Source organism: Strongylocentrotus purpuratus, unplaced genomic scaffold (assembly GCF_000002235.5).
Source record: "Strongylocentrotus purpuratus isolate Spur 01 unplaced genomic scaffold, Spur_5.0 spur5_scaffold_2, whole genome shotgun sequence".
NCBI lineage: Eukaryota > Metazoa > Echinodermata > Echinoidea > Camarodonta > Strongylocentrotidae > Strongylocentrotus > Strongylocentrotus purpuratus.
The window spans coordinates 15,231,504-15,251,835 of NW_022145605.1; the positions used below are offsets into that span (position 1 = coordinate 15,231,504).

The window sequence follows — 20,332 nt, forward strand, 5'->3', positions numbered from 1 at the left end:
TTTAATTTAGGAGATTATTGTGTACTTACTGATGGTGTTGCCAGCACTCTCATTCAATTCCTAAGGCTAGGGGTACCTTCCTCAAACAACGCGTACCCTTCTGGTATACTCCACACAGTTATCGTTGTACCGGTCAGCAATCATTATGACACTAAGCAATACGACGACGACGAATTCAATTACGAAGCAAAAACTAAGGAAAAATCTCCAAGCGAATTGTCTAGGACAGAATCTAGCAGAGACAGGCAGATTTTTAGCCTTTCATCTTACACGAAACCTAAAATTCGATTTGCGCGGGCTGTTTCTTTGAATGCATCACGTGGTTTGAGCAGACAAACGAATCACATTCACCCAAGACAAAGGCATTTAATAATGGCAACGGGCTCCAAACATATACTGGTGATAACTGTCATGCTATTGAGCCCACCGTACTAAAATCTATTGTCATGCTAATATAATGTTGGAATTCGAGCGAACCTCGTACTTTCTATCGTCTGATTTGTAGAGGAATTGCTTGAAGCTATCGTCTTCAGCTGTTGATTGATAGAGCATTATAAGTTTATTCATGTACTGGACATACTATTGTGCTCCTGCATGGGTGATCAGTAAAGTGTGCCCCGTATGACGTGAACGCCTTTCTTTCATTTTGATGGACACGCAACAATAAACCTGTAAACAAAATCGGTGTCAGAGGCAGGCACGTAGCCACGGGGGGGGGGGGGGGGGAGCACGTGCCCCAAATTTTTTTCCAAGAACGGTTGAACTTTTTTAGACCCCTTTTTTGGACCTCGATCGATTACATGTATGTGCCCCCCCCCCCCCCCAACATAAAACTCTGGCTACGTGCCTGGTCAGAGGAGACAGTTAGAAGAAGAAGAAGAAGAAGAAGAAGAAAGTGAGCAAAGTGTGATAAATATTTCTTTTTTGATATCACTAAAATCGTCAAACAATCAGACCGCATAATAGACTTACATGTATTTCCCCTATTTCGTCAATGTGTACAATCTGTTGAATTGGAATGTTGTATTGATTTGCCATGAGACAAACACAGATTCACCCTTCTATAATCACCCAAACATCACATCACTTGTGTATTCTACCCAGTCCGGATTCTACCAATAGACCAATTTGTAATTAACATGGTACGAGTTTAAATGACCCCAATTTTCAACAGATAGTTTTGGAGATGGCGCTGTTTGCACTTATAAGGTATTAATGGTATTGGTTGGATAGTGATTAGTTACCATTTTGATATATTTGGATGCCCCTATGGATGTATTATAAGCAATACAAAATATAGCCCCTAAAACACTTCTGCTTTCGAGAAAAATTGAATTGAAAAATTTACCGGTGCTCCCGGTAAATTTGGATAAATTTCAAATAGTCCCTACGGCCTTACGGTGGTAGCTGCGACCATGAAAATCTCAGAATATGCAGTTGTGATATATATATATTCCAAACGGTAATAGCAATCGGTCGATTTAAGTCAAATAACATACTTTATAAGTAAATTATTATCTTGACCTAGATCGTAAAATGAAAATAGCAGAAAATTGACGCAATTGTGCCAGTCAGACATAAACTGTAATACTGTACGTGGAGGTGTGTAGTCCAGAATCTGCACGGTCCTTCATATTTTCTCTACACACTTGATTCAATCCGTCGAAGATGGCGTTATCAACAAACTCATAATTATGCTTACCAACAGGGCGTCCTAATTTAATGATCACGCCATCATCGGCTGGTAGCAAGTAAGTAAGGAGAGGTAGCGTTGGTGTGGTGGAGATCAAAATTAAATAGGCCAGATTCTGGACTAGGAGGTGTGTTGTGGTCTAGTGGATTTTAAGTAACCAGGTTGAAGATTACAAGGGACGGGGTTTGAATTCGAGCCAGAACACTAACTTCCATTTATATAGCAAGACATTAATCTTCATTTGCCACACTCGATCCAGGTGTACTATGATGATGATGATGATGGGTGATGATGATGTTGATGATGATGATGATGATGATGGTGATCATGATGTTGATGATGATGATGATGATGGTGATGATGATGATGATGATGTTGATGATGATGATGATGATGATGGTGATGATGATGATGATGATGATTGATGATGATGATGTTGATGATGATGATGATGATGATGATGATGTTGATGATGTTGATGATGATGATGATGGTGATGATGGTGATGATGATGATGATGATGGTGATGATGATGATGATGATGATGTTGGTGGTGATGATGATGATGATGGTGATGATGTTGATGATGGGGATGATGATGATGATGATGATGGTGATGATGTTGGTGATGGTGATGATGATGATGTTGATGATGATGATGAGGATGATGATGATTCACAGCATTATATGGCGCCATATTCCTGTCAAAAAAGAAAAATGGCGCAATCTCCTCTAATGAAGTCAGTATTGTCCCATTTGCTGAAATAGGTAAATTTTGAGGACTTCTAGAATGTCGGGTTTCACGAAGAGAGGAAGGGAGCAAGTTTCACAAGCGAGGAGCGTTGGATGAGAAGGCACGTACCCCATATCCTTTGAGATGACGAGTCCCCATACTATACTATGTAGAGTGAAAGCAGATGATCGAGCGCAACACAGGACAAAGACGGCGCTGTTCACTGAGGGAAGTCATGCCCATGGCGGTCGGACACCCCCTCCCCCCTCCCACCCCGACCCCTTCCAAAGGCCACCTCTCTATAATTGTAACCGATATTGCCTCCATCTAGAGAGCAAATTTGTCACATAACATTTGCATTGATGAAGTTTTATGAAACAGGGAAGATAAGGAGCGGTCCAAAGTGAAAGTGAAAGCTAAACAACACATCAAGAAAGAAATAGTTGCGAAGTATATGTTGGTATTTGATATCTTTACCCACTTCATCTTTAACCACTCTCTTAGTAGATCCCCGCATAAACTAGATTTGACTGCCCCTCCCCCTCTCTCTCTCTCTCTCTCTCTCTATCTATCCCGTACCCTCTCTCCCTCTCTCTCTTTTCTTTCTCTAACTCTTTCTCTCTCTTTCTCTTTCTTACTTTAACTCGTCGTCACTTTAAAAAAAATTGTGAATACTAGAATGTTCTCTTGATCGATTGAACGATTCAACTTTAACTCGTCGTCATCGAGTTCGTCATGAGGCATATCCATTTTGTTATTAAATATTATAATTAATACTAGAATTATTATTACACAATATTATAAGATAATTTGATATTAATATTTAGTTTGATTAACGTTAACGTTCATAAATTTTGAGACCTGTAAACAACTTACCCAGGGAACGTGCCATTTTCTCCTCATAGGAACCACGTGTGGTCTCTTCATCGACGCGAGAGTCACCAAGCGCTGGCAAACAAAATGTAAAGAAAAGTTGTCTTATCTTTTTTTGTTATCAAAGAAGGTAATGATTCAACTTAATATCTAACCAATTGATATCCTAGCCACCGATTACTTCGTAATTCGTGGAAGGGGATAGTCCGATTAACACCTGTATAATTAAAAATGATTAATACCATGTAGCAACGAAAAGCTTACTCATTAACATACACCCGCTTTTTTAGCAGTCAGGTAAAACAAACCGTCCAACTATCATCAATATTCAGTCTGCAACTCACATGTACCCCCTACATGCTATCTACCGAAAGCAACCAATGCCCTTTGGACACGATGCGTCATTCGTCTGACGCACTACTGCGCCAGTGACTCAGGACTGCGTCAATGACTGATGCAGTCTTTGACGCACCAGGTGAGACTGACACCGTGTAGATAGTGATTGCTAATGGACAGCGCTAACATAGTGTTGCGTCACTGGTGTATTGGCTAATTCATTGCCCTCATCGGCTTGATGAGCGAAATAACGCCTCGTTTACAACGGGCATTAATAATTAACCCTTGAGAGGTAATTTTCAAGGGGGTATTTGTCCTTGGAGGTAGTTTGTCCGGGGTTCTTTTCCGGGGTGGATGTCCAGGGAGTAATTGTCCCTGGCGCGGATCCAGGATTTCTTGGGGGGGGGGCAATTTTGAAATTATGCGAGCCAAATATTGGTATGTAACGATGACCAGCAGTGGCGTAATGAGCAAAACTGTTTGGGGGGGGCAGAAAACAAATCCGAATCAGCCCACTCTTACATGCCTGCAGGCCCCTCTGAACGTTTTTCGAAGTGGTTGGGGGGATGCTAAAGTATTTACGATGAGGTGGAGTGTAGCATAAATTGACGTAGTGTCTAGGGGCAAAGCCCCGGCGGGGTCAAGGGCAGAGCCCTCGGAAGCTCAAGGGGTATTGACATTTAATCGCGGTCAGATGAGCATATTTTGATTCCTTATTTGTGACACTGGCAGGACACTAAATGGCATGGGGACCAAGGGACGGAGCCCCCAGAAGCTCAGGGGTTTTAGGCATTGGGCCCACCTTAGGGTCCTAGGAGGGGTCCATGGGGCAGATCCCCTGGAAGCTCAGGGTTTTTCGGCAATATGATTATGGTCAAATGAGCATATTTTAATACCTTATTTGTGACACTGGCAGGACACTAATTTGCTTGTAGTCCAGGGACGGAGCCCCCAGAAGCTCAGGGGTTTTAGGCATTAAATAACCGTCGAATGAGCATCTATGAGCCCACCTTAGGGCCATAGGAGGGGTCCATGGGGCAGATCCCCCGTAAGCTCAGGGGTTTTCGGAAATATAATTATGGTCAGATGAGCATATTTTGATACCTTATTTGTGACACTGGCAGGACACTAATTTGCTTGTAGTCCAGGGACGGAGCCCCCAGAAGCTCAGGGGTTTTAGGCATTAAATAACCGTCGAATGAGCATCTATGAGCCCACCTTAGTGCCCTAGGTGGGGTCCAGGGGTCGGAGCTCCTGGAAGCTCAGGGGTTTTAGGCATTTAATAACCGTCAAATGAGCATCCAGGGGCCTGCATTAGGTAGGTGGAATCCAGGGGGCAGCGCCCCTGGAAGCTCAGAGGTTTTAGGCGTTTAATCATGGTTAGATAATTATTTTGATACCTCATTATTTTGTGGCACTGACAGGTCACTATTCTTTCTTTTCCTCTTTCTTTCGATTTCTCTTTAATATACTTTTTTTTTTAAATTGGGGGAGGGGGCTCGAGGCCCCCGAGCCCTGCCGTTCCGCGGGCCCTGACATTTAGGCCTAAATAAGCATATTTCTCGCCTGACTGTAAATTTAGGAATTTGTCATTTTCCAACAAACGCATCAAAAAGTATATAATTTACTAAAAAGTGAGGAAAAATCTCGGAAAATTACGTCATTTTAGCAACATTTGTAAACCACCGGTATCGAATTTATTTTAATTTTATTCCCCCCCCCCCCAGATCTACACCTTGTTGCCAGGAAACCTTTCTCTCCTCTTTCCTTTTCCCTTCTCTTCCTTCTCTCTCTTTTAGGTTTGCTGTGGAGGGAGAGGAGGCAAAGGCCTTTCACCACCCCCTATCAACACGTTGTTGGCGGGATTAATCGCTACTGATCTCCCCTTCTTTTCAACCCAGTTTTCTTTTCTTCCTCTTTTTTGTTCATTATTAGCTCTCCTCTTTCCCTTTTCCTTCCTTCTCTCTTTCCTTTGGAGGGGGGGGGAGGCAAGGCCTCCCCCCCCCCCTCCCCTGATCCACAACTTGTGGCGGGAAAATTGCAACTTATATCCCCCTTCTTTTTTCTTCCTCTTAATTCCTTCCCTTTATCTCCTCTTTTCCTTTTTTCTTTCCCTCTCTTTCCTTCTCTCTTATTTTTGAATGTGGGGGGGGGGGAAGGCCCTTTCGACCCCTTCTCTTTTTTTATCTTCTTTTCTTCTTCCTCTTCTTTCTTTTCCTTTCTCTCCTCTTTCCATTTCCACTTCCCTTCTTTTCCTTCCTCTCTCCCTCTCTCTCTCTTTTTTTTTTGGGGGGGGGGGGGGGGGGGCCAAGGCCCGCTCGGTCCCCTTCTGGATCTGCGCCTGAATTTTCCAGATACGGTGTCTGAGTTATGCTCATAAAGTACGTAGTACGCTTACTTAGAGCAAACGAGGATGAAACTGACAAATTCAAATGATGGTATCTTCCCATAGTTTGTACTATTTCAAATAATGACAAGCTCAATGAACGGTTCTAGGACACATACCCCCTGGACACCCGCTCCCGCTCCCCCCCCCCCCCCCCCCCCCCCCCAGATAACCACCTCAAGTAAACTACCCCCTTGGACAATTACCCCTTAGTACAACTACCCCCTATGGCAACCACCTTCTAGGACGACAACGCCCCGGGACAACTACACCCGGACAACTACCCCCTACGACAACCATCCTCTAGGACAACTATCCCCGGACAACTATCCTAGTTGGTAGTTGTCTTACCATGGACGGCGATCTTAATCTGAATAAAGTGATTAAATCCTTACTTATAGTTCGAAAAATAGAACAACTGGGAATTCATATACCATTGGTCATTTGGTACTTGATATCCTACAATGCAGAGTAAATTATACATGAAATATTACTATTTCTTGATAATAGTAGTTATGGCCAAGATAAAATGGGAAGAGAAAAAAAGATTATAAGATCATGGGTCATTCTTTTTTAACACACTGATTTTGTTAAGTATTTATTCCGCTGTGAGCTTATTTTGGGGTGTTTTTTGTATTGTTCTGTATTGTTTTGCTTTTTTGATAACCATCATTGAACAATAATAACTAAAAAATGAAATAAAATCAAGTTTTCAAACCTTATCTGTTGGCATTCGCCTTCTCTCACGATGTTCCATTACGATATACCACGATGTTTGGCGTTCTAGTCCGTCTTCCTTTCGAAAGAGGTCTTCAAACTAGTCTGGAAGACACAATCCCTGGGAGTACACGAATAACGTGTGATTTTATAGGCTCCGTACTCCAGGCTTTTATGGAATGTTGTTAAGTGTCAAATAAAGACTACGTAGAACTAGTTGTAGGCCAGTATTTTGACACAGCCAACTTGGCTCAATGCTTTATGAAACGTTGTGAGGTATTAATTTAACGCCTGTGCCTGTAGACTACGTACATGTAGAGACGCGGTCAAACATGAAAGTCACTTTCTACCTGCAAAAACATATCAAGCAATAGCCGACTAAGCATAAATAGTTGTTTGGATAGATCTACATGTATTCTAAGGCATTGAACTCGATCAAAATCACTATTTGCACATCCGCTATTCAAACGAATGCCAAGTGCACAGTCCATGCATGGCCAAGGGGTCAACTCATTGTTGCGGGGAGGGGGGGGGGGGGGGGGGCGGAATACCACTGTTTTAACCTTCAAAACGTACCACAGGGAAATTCGAATATCTACTTCGGACATGATAGCAGGGGCTTTTTCTCGAAAAATCACCCTCAGATAATTTAATTAGCCCTATTCTTTACATATTGAAATGTGCGAACATCAACATGATATTATGTAATCCAAACACGGTTTCTAACGGATATTGAAAATTCCAACGATTTTTTTTTTTAAATCTTTGCGACGATGTTTTCGGCACAATATGAAGTGGTGCAAAGCTGGTTCTAGGACACCTACCCCCTAGACAACCACCCCTAGGATAATCACCCTCTAGGACAGCTATCCCCTAGGACAACTACCCCCTTTGGACAACTACCCCAGGACAAATACCCCAGACAACTACCTGCTAGGACAACTACCCCCCCCCCCCGACAACCATCCTCTAGGGTAACTACCCCCCGGACAACTATCCTAAGGGTAGTTGTCTGGGGGTGGTTGTCCTAGGGGGTAGTTGCCCTAGAGGGTGGTTATCCTAGGGCCGGTTATCCGGGGTGGATTTCCAGAGGGTAGATGTCCGGATACGCTCTATCTTCGCTCCGTACCTTGATTCTTCACCATATTCATTTCATCTATTACAATACAGCGTTAACATTGTTCATAAGTATGTGTTTCAGGGATGGTCCGTACGTGGTCCATGCAGCGGATAAGCCACCGGACCATAAACCAATTGGACAGGGTGTGATTATTCGAGAATGGTATATAAATAAGCTAATATTTAAAACAAATTAATGCAAAATGCCCTGTTAAAGGTATTACAAAGTTTTGGTAAATTTTGAAAAATGGGTGGATAGTGATTCTTTACAATTTTGATATATTTGGATGCCCCTGTGGAAGACTAGAATCTTTAGCCCCTAAAACACTTCTGTTTTCGAGAAAAATTGAATATAAAGATTTACCGGTGCTCCCGGTAAATGTTGATAAATTTCAAATAGCTCCTACGGCCGTACAATGGTAGCTGCGACCATAAAAATCCCAGAATATGTAGTTGCGGTAAATAATTTCCGAACGGGAATAGCTAATCGGTCGATTTTAGTCAAGAAACATTGTTTTATAGTGTGTGTGTGTGTGTGTGTGTGTGTATTGGGTTTTTACAGACGTGTATCAATCAGATATGATTATTTACGTCTGGGACCGACCTTTAAACGTCACCATCCGAAAGACGTGACTCAGTTTCGAACCTGCGTCCTCGGCTGAATCAGTTTGTAACTTCCACTTTTTAGCTGGATTACAGGCGCACGCCACAACGCCTAGTTTATAGCTTAATTAATATCTTGACCTTGAGAGGGAGCTATACAACATAAAGTGTTTATTATTTACAATTTCATAACGTTAGACTCGATTTCGACAGCGACAACGATCAGTGAATATTGTAGGATCGCATATGCTTTCAATATGTTCATTTGAACCAAATTCACGACCCCATACCAAAACTTTGCATTACCTTTAAACGGGACTTTGAGGTCATTATAGCATGTGGTAAGCTAATCCATGAATCTTAACAATTCAGAGACCAAAGTCTAATATCAGAAGAATAGTACTAAATAATGGTTTTATTTGGGTGGTAAAATGGAATGTTAAATCGAACGAGGGATAGGGTGAGCAAGGACCCACTCTTATTTGTTTATTTTTTTTTCCTTTTTATTTTGGAAGCCAGGCATAACGCTTTTGAATATCCGGACATTAACTAATGATACTAAAGTCCAACAGTGTACAAATACGTGCTGTTTTTATCAAACAAACAATGCTTCCTCCATTAACGCCCTCCGTGTTACGATGAGGAAAGCGTAAAAAAACAATTATCGCGTGTTGTGTAGATAGATGAAACAAATACGTTTTGTGAAATACTAGTTCAGTGGGGACATGAGCAGATGTTACAGAGCTGAGAGATAACTCCAAGAGTGCTTATATCAGTTGCAAGTTGGGAAATTCAAGAGCCGCCCGAGAAGCTCGTACAAGAGAGAATTGAGTGACCGATACGCATCGAGCCCAGTACAGAAGAGAGAGATACAGGTTTGTCGAGGTTCTGGACATATAAAGGCATGGCACAGTGGTTGGGGCGTGCAGCGGTGGTGACGGGAGCAGGTTCGGGGTTCGGCGAGGCCATCACGCGAAGCCTTGCTAGAATCGGGATGAGGATACTTGCAACCGACGTCAACGTCGATTCTGTTGAGGTAATTATACACAGCATTTCTTTAACTTAAAAAATAATAATAAAGAACGGTGATTTATACTGCAAGATAAAACGCATAGAGTCCTATAATCAAGAAGGGCAGTTTTCATGACGAATGGATCAATTCGTATTCCTGTGCTTTAAATTGTATGTGATGCGGTGCAAATTCCAAAAATCTGGTCTAAATTTCCAAACCTTTATGTCTTAATTAAAGTTAAAACAGAATATAGAGTATCAAATGGCACAAAAGAATGACAGGTTACATTTACATTAAAAAAAAAAGTCTTTTAATTTGAGGTAGATAGACATGTGGAGATACCCTATTTATGATGTAACATGTACTGGGCCCCGTCTATAAAGAGTTGATATCAATGGCAACTATGTACATAAGAGATAAGAGACTGCAAAATTGCAATTGATTGGAGGACTGACGATTGATTTGGATCAATCGTAACTTTTTATAACTCGGGGCCCTGGACTTAAACCGTTGTAAATATTTTGTATGTACATATATATTTTGTTATTCTTGTGTTTTATGTTTCTGTTTTGGGCTTTCATTAAAGACATAAATATATATTTTTTAATTTATTTGTAAAAGTAATCAAAAGCGCGCATGCAGCAACTATTTAAAAAGTCTAAATGTTACAGAATAGATACCACCTAAAATACTTAAACGTTTTTTTTTTTTTTTATGTTCATCTATCTTTTCCTTGGTCTGGACGGCGTTGAATGGCACAAATAATATGTTGTTACATACTGGTTTGGGACGTACTACTCTGTACGGCTGACATTTGCATGTAACTATAGCAGTCATAGAGCTAGTTGAATCAAGTCTATTGCAAGCAGATACTCGTAGAAGGGACTACACACCCATGACAACACGTAACCAAGATGATAGTAGCAATGTTCACACGGCACCATCGTGGTTTAAAACTCTAGGTTGGCGAAATCTCGAAATGTAAACAACGATCCATGAACAATGATGTGGGTTCACACGTCATCGAAACAACGATTGCTTGATGTATTAACCAACAAGTCGGTAGAATAGTCTTTGTAACTACAAGCTCGTGAAACCTCAAGCAGGTCTCGCATTAACCGTAAGATCGCTTGTGGTTTAAAACTTCGTGCACAATTTAAGTTTTCAAAACTACGAGTTCATCCAGACGGCTTTCAATTTTAGATTACCTCAAAAAAAAATAAAACCACGAGCTTAACTTAAATTTGAAGGACTGCCGTGTAAACATATAGCCAGTGTCTGAACACTATGAATGAACATTATACTTTTTGCGGCAGAGTCAATGATTAAAGGGTGTCGATACATATAGGATCAACATTGTAGGAACGTAATGACGGACAAGCGTGTAAGTGAGTTGGAGAGAGGGAGAGAGAGATATATATATATATATATATTAAAGACTTGGCAGAGAATAGGAGCGAGAGACACCTACTTTTTTGTAAAGATTAAAAAAAGGTGTGTGTGCGCGCGTGTGGTGAGATAGATAGAGAAGAGAGGGGGGGGGTTAAGACTGATTATAAGCATACGTTAATTCAAACATTTTATTATACTTGCTCCGGATGACGCTCTGTCACCCATGCCGGACGTAAACATAGTCAAAATCTATCCTCCACCATTGTCGTTATCGCATAACTCGAACTTGAATTGAAAGTTGGATTTAATTGAACTCCCAATTTAACAAACATCCCTCCTATTGTGCATATCTTCCTAATTGTGCCTGTTTTCCATCAGTTTTCAATTCACAGAGCCCCCTGGCCCCCTGGAAAATAGTACTTTGAATACTGACGCGGCTACCCTGTTTAAATAAAACGGAATAAATAAATAAATAGATAAGTTTTCGGTACCGTTTTTATCCATTTTAGACAGATAAGTTGTCAAAATGTTCTAAAGACAATGCTGGCAGATAATCATGGTGTAGGATAATGACCTTTAGACTGTTGCGGCGATCGGTTATCATGTTCCCTGTCCTTATCAGGAAAGAAACGTACGGTGACCACACATGTCAGACAGAAAAGCAAAGAATACAGACAGGACCGGTGATCTCATGTCGTAGCTGGACTTGTGGACCGTCACTGGCGTAGCTACAGGGACATGGGGGCACCCAGGGGCGGATCCAGCCGGCGGCAAGAGGGGGGGGGGGGGGGGGCAAATCTTGAGAAAATATTTAGCGGCGAATCAGCCAGCCGGCGAACGGCGAATGAGCGGGGGGTGGGGGTGGATAAGAGCACATATATTTGTTTTGAAGTCCAGTTTTGGGGGAACATTTTTGCGCCGACTCAGCCGGCCGGTGAATATTAAAGCGGGGGGATGCTGGAGAGGAGGACCACTAATTTCTTCTTCTTTTTTTCGAGGGGGTGGGGGAGGTGACTTTCTTTTTAACTCTCACTTTCACCTATCCCAGATAACCCTAAGTTTTTTGTTGCTGCTTTATATGTAGTTGATAATGCATGATTAAAATGAATAGAGAGAGAGAGAGAGAGAGAGAGAGAACCACCATCATTATGCAATAGTTCAGGGTTTGTGTATTGTACATTTGAAACCATTTCTTAGCGTCTCAACCGTAAAAAAAATAGCGAAACTATTTTTGAGGAAAAGCATTATACTGAACTGAATAAAGAATAATAACTTTATATTGGCTCATACTGATACGGGCTAAAGACAATGTGGTATCGGCACAGTAAGATCGGGTATTTGTATAGAGGTGTTCCAAAATGACATTCTGATAATCAACATTTTGTTCTGTTATCATATGTATATACGCATAATACATCTGATTTTTATGACTTCTTAACGTGACATAGCTTCTTCTCCCCCTGCAAATAAAAAAGAAACCAAGGTTATTTAATAAAAGGATCATGCGACAAAATGATCATTGTGTTCAAATTGATGCAAGGATTTTTTTGAATTAGCAATGCTTTTCACCAGAATCTTCTTTGTAAAAACGACTTTTACAAATCTCAGCCATACAATTCTGCCACTGTGTTGTAGGATCACTTTCAGATTAGGAGAAGTGTATTCTTTAATGAGTATTTAAAATTGAATGGAACGTCTCAACACAGTAAGCATGGCTTATTCAAACAAATATTCGCATCAATTGAATCACAATCATTATTTGTCGCTTAATCCCTTTTAATGACCTTGTTTTCTTTCTCGTTTGCAAGGGGAGAAGAAGATATGTCATGTTAAAGACATCATAAAGATCAGTGTTGTATGCGTATACACAAGCCCCGCGGAACGTTTATCAAATTTGGGGGCTAAAGTATTTACGATCAGGTAGAGGGTAGCGAGCGTAAATTGATGTTGAGGGTTCAGGGAGCGGAGCCCCAGGAAGCTCAGGGGTTTTAGGCATTTAATTACGGTCAGAGAAGCACAAATATTTTGATGCCGCATTTGTGTCACTGGCAGGTCAGGGGGGAGGGGCCGTTTTTTTAAAGGTAAAATTTACGTTACTATCCTATTTTTTACCGGTTTGGGAGGCTAGCGGGGGGGGGGCGGTGGGCCGGGCCGGGCCGGTAGAATCGGCCCGTGGATCCGCGCCTGGGGACACCCCAGTCAGATGGCGAAGGAGTGATAGACCCCGTTCTCACCCACTTCCTGGACCGATTTCGAAATCATTCTACCATTTCTATGATTTTTTTCTCCGCAATAATAATTGATGAAATCGACTAGAAAAGCTCGACAAGACTTTACTCTGATTTTACTCTGGCCTTTTTAAGAACTCTTGTTAATATTTATCTCATAGTATAAAGTGTTTTTGGTAGAGACGCGAGCTCTCGTAGATTTGCTATAGGTTATTTCAGAAAGTGTCGGGTGAATTGGAACCGACAAGTTGGCGACAAGGGGGTATATTTCACAAACGGTAAACCCGAACCTTCGACAGGTAGGGCCTGATTAGTCACGAAAGTTCGTGTAACCCGAAGACGCGAAGACCTGATGAAAAGCAGTAAGCCTTCAAGTTGATTATAGCTAAGGGGGGGGGGGGTAAGGGGGGAAAGGATAAGAGATTAAGAAAGGGAACGTGAAAATAAGATAACAGGACTGCTCCCTTCAACACCTCTAATCGATGGCCTCGATTCGTATTTTTATGACATTGAGAATGATAATGGTGATGATGGATATGATGATCACGACGATGATCATGATCATGATCGTGGTATTGGTAGTAGTACTGTAGCATGACAATAAGAAAGCGGACGAGCCACTGTATCAAATAGGTGTGATGATGATGATAATGATGATGATGATGACGTTGATGATATTCACGCTTACGATGATGACGACGATAATGTTAAAGATTATTTGTATTATAATTACGACAATAACACTGGATGATATTTTCTTTTCCATTTCTCTCAGAGAGTAGCCGAGTCGGTGAAGACCAGTGGCGTGTCGGGGGAGGTCATCGTCATGGAGTGCGACGTCGCCAACGAGTCTGCAGTCAAGAGCATGTACGCAAACGCCGAGAACAAGTTCGGTGGTGTCGACGTCAGCGTGCAGTGCGCTGGTCTCTCGAGGGCCGCACCCCTCCTCTCTGGCGATACTAACGATTGGAAGATCATGCAAGAGGTAGGTCGATCGTACGACAAAAACTCCAGCGACAATAATTCGTTCCTATTTCACGAAGTGACGGTAGTGAGGAAAATCCGCACGCAAATTGTATGCGATTTTCATTCACTACCGTCAATTCGTGAAAATAGGAACGAATTGTTCCGCGGTCATTAACCATTCTCAAAACATATTAAAATTTAAGGATGTTTACCTATCGACGAGCAAATTGCATACAGTATTTGTTGCTCGGTTGGACAAATATTCTGACTTGCCCTACCTTACAACAGGTAATGTATGCTATTTGCATTCTGACTATTGAAATCCAATTATACGTAACAGGTGAATGAAAATATTTCGGCTAAAGGCACTTACAGGTGTAACAATGACGTATGCATTAAATGCATTTTCATTACAAAAATGATGATGCTCCGGTACAGTAACCGGAGTATCGCTCTTTGCACGCCTTCAATGAAAGATGACACGATTAAAAATACATCACAGCAGTGGAAGCGATGTTGGTAAAATATCCCGCATTTAACTTTGTGGTCGTCTGGGTATTGTTACATTATCGACTATCGATAAGGAGTGTCGTCTGCTGGATGAACATATCATTGCGTCACAATTAATGCTCTCGTATTACCTACATGTATGTATGTCTCAACAAACATCTTGGTATCCTACTCAAGTCTGTATACTACTTCAGATAATTGAAAACCTGAATATCTATTTCAAATCTTAAAACGTCTCCCGGGGGTCAGAAAGGGGCATATTACTTAGCATCGAATAAAGGTCTCAAATATCTATGAAGTGTATTGATGAAACTGGAGATGGTACTCGACTTGTTACATAGCATTGTTCTGAATACAGCTTGCTGGAAAGTCGCCAAACGGTAAAACGATATTGCAGGAGTAGATTTTTGTTTTAAAACACCAAGTCATTCATTTAATTTGTGCCAATGTGACCATCACAATTCGAATTTTGACAAGCTAATCCAGCTACATGGACCTTCGGAAGCATCCTATCGGTTCACATTTAGCACCTGGGTGGAGAGGAGCAGTGAAGATAAAATGCCTTGCTCAAGGGCATATACAGTGGCATGCCGGGGCTCGAACCTATGACCTTTGCATTCCCAGTCAAGAGATTAAATCACTTTTCATTAGGTTAATAAATCTGATCAAACAGTCCCACAAACTCAATATCCTGTAGTGCATTCTGAATGTCATGTTCTCCCATGCAGGTGAATGTTTTAGGAACGCTCTACTGCTGTCGAGAAGCCGTCAACTTGATGAAGAAGAATGGAGTCGATGATGGCGTCCTAATTAATCTAGTCAGGTAACTATGGCAACGGGATGGCATAGTATCTAAGTTTTAGTTATAACGAGTTCTCTTATCTACCTCGTCCTTAAAAGAACATGATAGCAAAGACTTTCGAAAAATCGACAATTTCAATACCTGATTGAATGCCCCAAAGAAATCACGTTCAGATAAGGTAGCAATACATCATTGTAATATTCGTATGTTTTAATAAGTGATGGACAAGGCTTTGAAATTGCTGTGTTTTTGGAACGACCTTCATCTGGGGTTCTCGCTCAATTGGATGTGGCACCCTGTTATTATTTTTTTTTAGAGCCCTTCTTCATAATATGATAAAAGTCTTTTTCCGTCGACCCCCCCCCCCTCCCCCTCCCCCTCCCCCCCCCCCCAAAAAAAAAATGGCGCCTCTGTATTTCCATAGACTTCAATCACCTAGACAGTGTACGAGTATACCGAGGTAGGCAAGATGTAGACTGTCGTTGTGTTATGTGTATACTTTCTGCGTATAGTAATTCATTTTCACAACGTCAAACCTATAATCATCAAATTTATGTTTTTACATATATACTTTATATATATACATATATACATATCCGTAATCTTACATGTACGTTCCTATACCCTTTGACAGGGCGTTAACTCTTTGTAAAGTATAATTATGAGTAATCGCTTTTGTGGCCCTAAACAGGACGAAATTTCACCATTTAATCCACCACGTCATTTAATTGCAACTTCTGTATTCAGTCTTGCCGCATACAAGTGGACACCGAACAGTGACATGCACTTCTACGGAGCGACCAAAGTGATGCTTATGGCCATCCAAGAGGGCTTCAGACAGGAGCTCAGAGGAATCAACTCCAACATTAGAATATCGGTAATTTGAGGCAACCATTTGTTGGTTTGGTTTAGTGCATGGTGGTTATTTTATCTGACTGCTAAGAAAGCTTAAAGGAATGTTAGTAAGCAGCCAGAGTCCCGACGGCGTTAGGTCCTCTCCGAGGGACCTGGTAATGAGGATTAATGCCTTACCAAGCGCATTAGCGCATCGACTTGGTGTCGAACCCGGGTCGCCGGATTACGAGACCTACATATCTCCACGGCTTGTTTTCCTTGCATCTTAAAGGGAACCTACTACAACGATTTAAAAAATGTATATGGTGTCATGAAATACAATTATTACACGATGTATTATATGGGTCAATGCAAAGGAAAATATTAGTATACATTATATCCTGCATCAAAAATTTGTTGGCTTTTGATTGGTTGAGAGCTCGTCACATGACCAAAAATATTTGAGCTATTTTTAGAAAGTACTATATGAGAGTACTATTTTGGTTTACTATTTGGGAGTTGAAAAAAAAATGTTAATTTTTTTTTTTTTAATTGAATCAATTTTTTTTTCAAATCTTAATTTAATGAAAACAACATATTTTAAATCTTTGTAGATAAAAATTGACATTTTTTTTGTTCTAAATTTGATTTTCCCAAAAATGTTTTTTTTTTTTTCTTTTTTTTTTTCAAATAAATTTTTGATGCAGGATATAAAACAAATATACCATGCCTTCTATTCGAGGTTCTGGTTAAACTATGTGCCTCGGTGACTCCAAAAGTACCATTTGCTTCGGGGCTGCGCCCCTCAGCAAATAGTACTATTGGAGTCACCTCTTGCGCGTAGTTTTAACCAGAACCTCTCAAGGCAGTGTATATTTGTATAATAATATGGGTTTAAAATAGCGACGATGTCTCTCAGCGGTTAATAGATATATTACATATTGCGATAGCAAGTTACTTATTTCTTATCATCCCTCCCCCTCTCCCCTATATATCTCTCTCTCTCCCTCTCTCCAACTCTTTCTCGATCTTACTCTAATAGATTCTACATCTATCATACATCTACCTATATTTCTTGTCAATCCATTATAAATCGAAGCACATTATTAGAAACTCCATCTACATTTTTTTTATTGAGATTTTCTGCTAATAAAAATGAAATCTCATCGTAACGATTATTAGTGCCAATTCTTTCTTTTATATTAGCCATTATTTATTGATGTTGTTCAAACTGTACAAAATTTGTAGGTTTTGGTAAACACCTTATTTATTGTTTTTTAAGTCCGATTTGTATTTGTTTCTCCAATAGGGTATATCACCTGGACAAGGGAATACTGGTTTCTATTCCGGCATGTTCGGAGATGTTTCGAAATCTTCGGTTCCTCTTCTCGAAAAGGTAAGGTCAATTGCGCCATCTACGGCCTGTTTGAAAGTACTCTGGCAAACGAGAGAACTTTACTTTTACACTGTATTTCAAATTGTAAAATCTTTTTTTCCCCTTGTCATGTCTTTCAAGCTGCAGCAGGCTCGAAATAGCCAAGAAGGGAGCCATGAACCGTTGAATGTGAATCGGATAAAATTGAAATGACAAAATATGACATATTACTAATTTAAAAAATTGATTGCCTGGTACGATAAATATCCAGATAACATCAAACAGGTGGAAGAGGGCAAAATAAGCAGAGCTTGATAGATTAGATTATTGACTACCTTCATTCGAAGGGGTGTGGACGAGATCTACTTCTAATAATAATAATAATAATTGTAATAATATTCCTAATAATAATAATAATAATAATACAAATAATAATAATTATTGTTATCTCATCAACAATAGTAATAATAATAACAATAAAAAATATTAAAAAATACCCTTTGAACCTAATAATTTTTGTCTTTGTTTTACAGCAACTCGAGGCTGAAGATATAGCAGATGTAGTGGAATACATTCTAAACACTCCTAAACATGTACAGGTAAAGTGATTAATCAAGGATTCCTCTTAACATTATGCATTAAAGAAATTCTGCTGAGAACTAGGGGAATGCTACCTGATACACCTGTGCATAGAATTGGCACCCTTCTGATTTCAGGCAGGCGGAATCGTTTTGCATCGTACAGATTTGTACGAAATACGAATAGACCACTAATTAAAAGGTGATACTTTGAAGGGGAAAATATGACAAGCTTTAGCGCTAGGAAGCCTTCAGCCTCAATGTAATCTATGCTATAAACTTATGTCGAAGAATTTGGCATATTTCATTTAATACTGAACTTTCAATAGATATCTCATGAATCTTATACGCTTCGGTCAATGACATCATTGAAAAATTATTGTGGCGGAAAACATCAAGTAATAAAGTGGATTTACACACGTCTAAGCCAGTTATTCTTTACATGTAATGCGACAATGGTTATTAGCTATCACCTCCACTGAACGGTAGCACTTTCCAAAACTGTCTCCATGAAGTTCCAGAGTACCACAATCTATATTGTCTGAAGAACCTAAAAGAAGTCTGACCGTAATGTGATTTGATATCCATTTCCAGTGGTGTAGCTACAGGGGGCAGCTACAGGGGGCACGGGGGCACCCTTCCCCCACCATCGAATGCTTTCAAACGATGAAAACAAAATCTCAAAAAGAGAACAGAGTCGAAAACAGAAAAGGGAGAAGGAAATGGATGAGTAATGAATGCCATAGTACCCCACCCACTATTCCGTTGCCTTGGATACTTGCATTCAATGAGCCCCCCATCCTTCCCAGTGTCTGTGCCCCCTCAACGACTGGACCCATGCTACGCCACTATCTATTTCTATGAAATTCTTTTGCTTAGATGTGGCCAGGCGCCGTCTCAAATACTTCTCTATATTAAAGGTATTGGTGACACTCTCCTCAAGACATTAAAATATGTATTTCTCATGTTTAAAAAATCAATCGCCTTGAAAATCTAATCTCATATTCACAAAGAATTCTTGAAGCCGAAATATGATATTTACCTCCAATTTAAAAAAAAAACAATCACGATGAAAATGACAAACCGTTGTTCATGAAGGTTAAACTATATCGAATTTCTAGATAATTATATTCATTTGTGTTGTCAACAGGTTTGCTGTAAAGAAATGTATTCACAGTTTTTTTGTTGATATATTATTCTTGATTTCTTTTTCTCTTAGATTCATGATGTTCTGCTACGCCCCGTCACACAGCCATAATAACAATCCAAGGACCCACTGCAAATCTTCTCAATTAAAAAAAAAATGTAATTGTTTTTATACTTTTTTTAAAAAATGTTAAAAGTGGGTATTTAAGGGATTTTGGCAATCTTTAATTATCATACAAGGGTGTTGTCAAAAAAGGTGGTTATTAGTTAGTTATATTAATTAAAATTATAGTATTTTAATTGTAGAAAAGACTATTTGAAAATTTCCATGATAATTGGTTGGGTTCGGAAATATTGTAGTATAGCTTTAACATTTCTTGATTTAATGCATTTTGAATAATAAGATTGTTCTTATGAATCTAATAACTGAGATGAATTTATCGAAATTTAACGAAATACCTGTAAACATGATTATTTAATAAGAAATCAAAATTTGAAAACATGGCTGCATTTAAGAACATCTGTCACGTCTAGTTTTTACTTTTTGATAAGAAGATGTTTCCTAATAATCATAATTCACAGTTGCTATAGTGTTTATTGCACTAGCAATCATTGTGATAACGAGGTGTGCCACATTTCGGCCATTTTTGTTCTTGCCCGAAAGCCAAATACTGACTATACCTCATATAGTTATGCAATAAGTGTAGCCTTATCACAGGATGTCTAGCTCTTTTTTTTTATGAAATCGAAAACAGCAGATGGTATTGTTCTTACCAGGTCTGTAAATTATATGGTGGCCCTGAAGGGACATCGCGAATAGACTAAATCGTGAAAAATATGCGATAAAATTCACGATATCGTCAATTTTATCGCATATTTTTCACGAAGAAATTCACGAAATTGACGATATCGTGAACTTTATCGTGAACTTTTCACGATGAAATTGACGATATCGTGAATTTTATCGTGAAAAGTTCACGATATAAAGTTCACGATATCGTCAATTTTATCGTGTACTCTATCGTGTAC

At 40.0% G+C, this 20,332-nt stretch overlaps 1 protein-coding gene across 1 annotated transcript; it reads left to right on the forward strand.

Moving 5' to 3' along the window:
- Positions 1-9,105: 9,105 nt before the first annotated feature.
- On the forward strand, positions 9,106-20,089 carry LOC752858 (dehydrogenase/reductase SDR family member 11-like). The gene is made up of 7 exons (XM_030991773.1): positions 9,106-9,496; positions 13,868-14,077; positions 15,297-15,391; positions 16,118-16,247; positions 17,514-17,600; positions 18,113-18,178; positions 19,377-20,089. Exons 1-7 carry the CDS (start codon positions 9,365-9,367, stop codon positions 19,413-19,415), a joined length of 759 nt encoding a protein of 252 aa, XP_030847633.1. The 5' UTR covers positions 9,106-9,364; the 3' UTR covers positions 19,416-20,089.
- The last annotated feature ends 243 nt before the right edge of the window (positions 20,090-20,332 follow it).

What these genes read in the sequence shown, in the direction of transcription:
- LOC752858 (XM_030991773.1), top strand. Translation starts at nt 9,365, where the DNA reads ATGGCACAGTGGTTGGGGCGTGCAGCGGTGGTGACGGGAGCAGGTTCG. An exon ending in GTCCTAATTAATCTAGTCAG is followed by an intron (nt 15,392 to 16,117) that starts GTAACTATGGCA and finishes TTCTGTATTCAG; the next exon opens with TCTTGCCGCATACAAGTGGA. An exon ending in ACTCCAACATTAGAATATCG is followed by an intron (nt 16,248 to 17,513) that starts GTAATTTGAGGC and finishes TTTCTCCAATAG; the next exon opens with GGTATATCACCTGGACAAGG.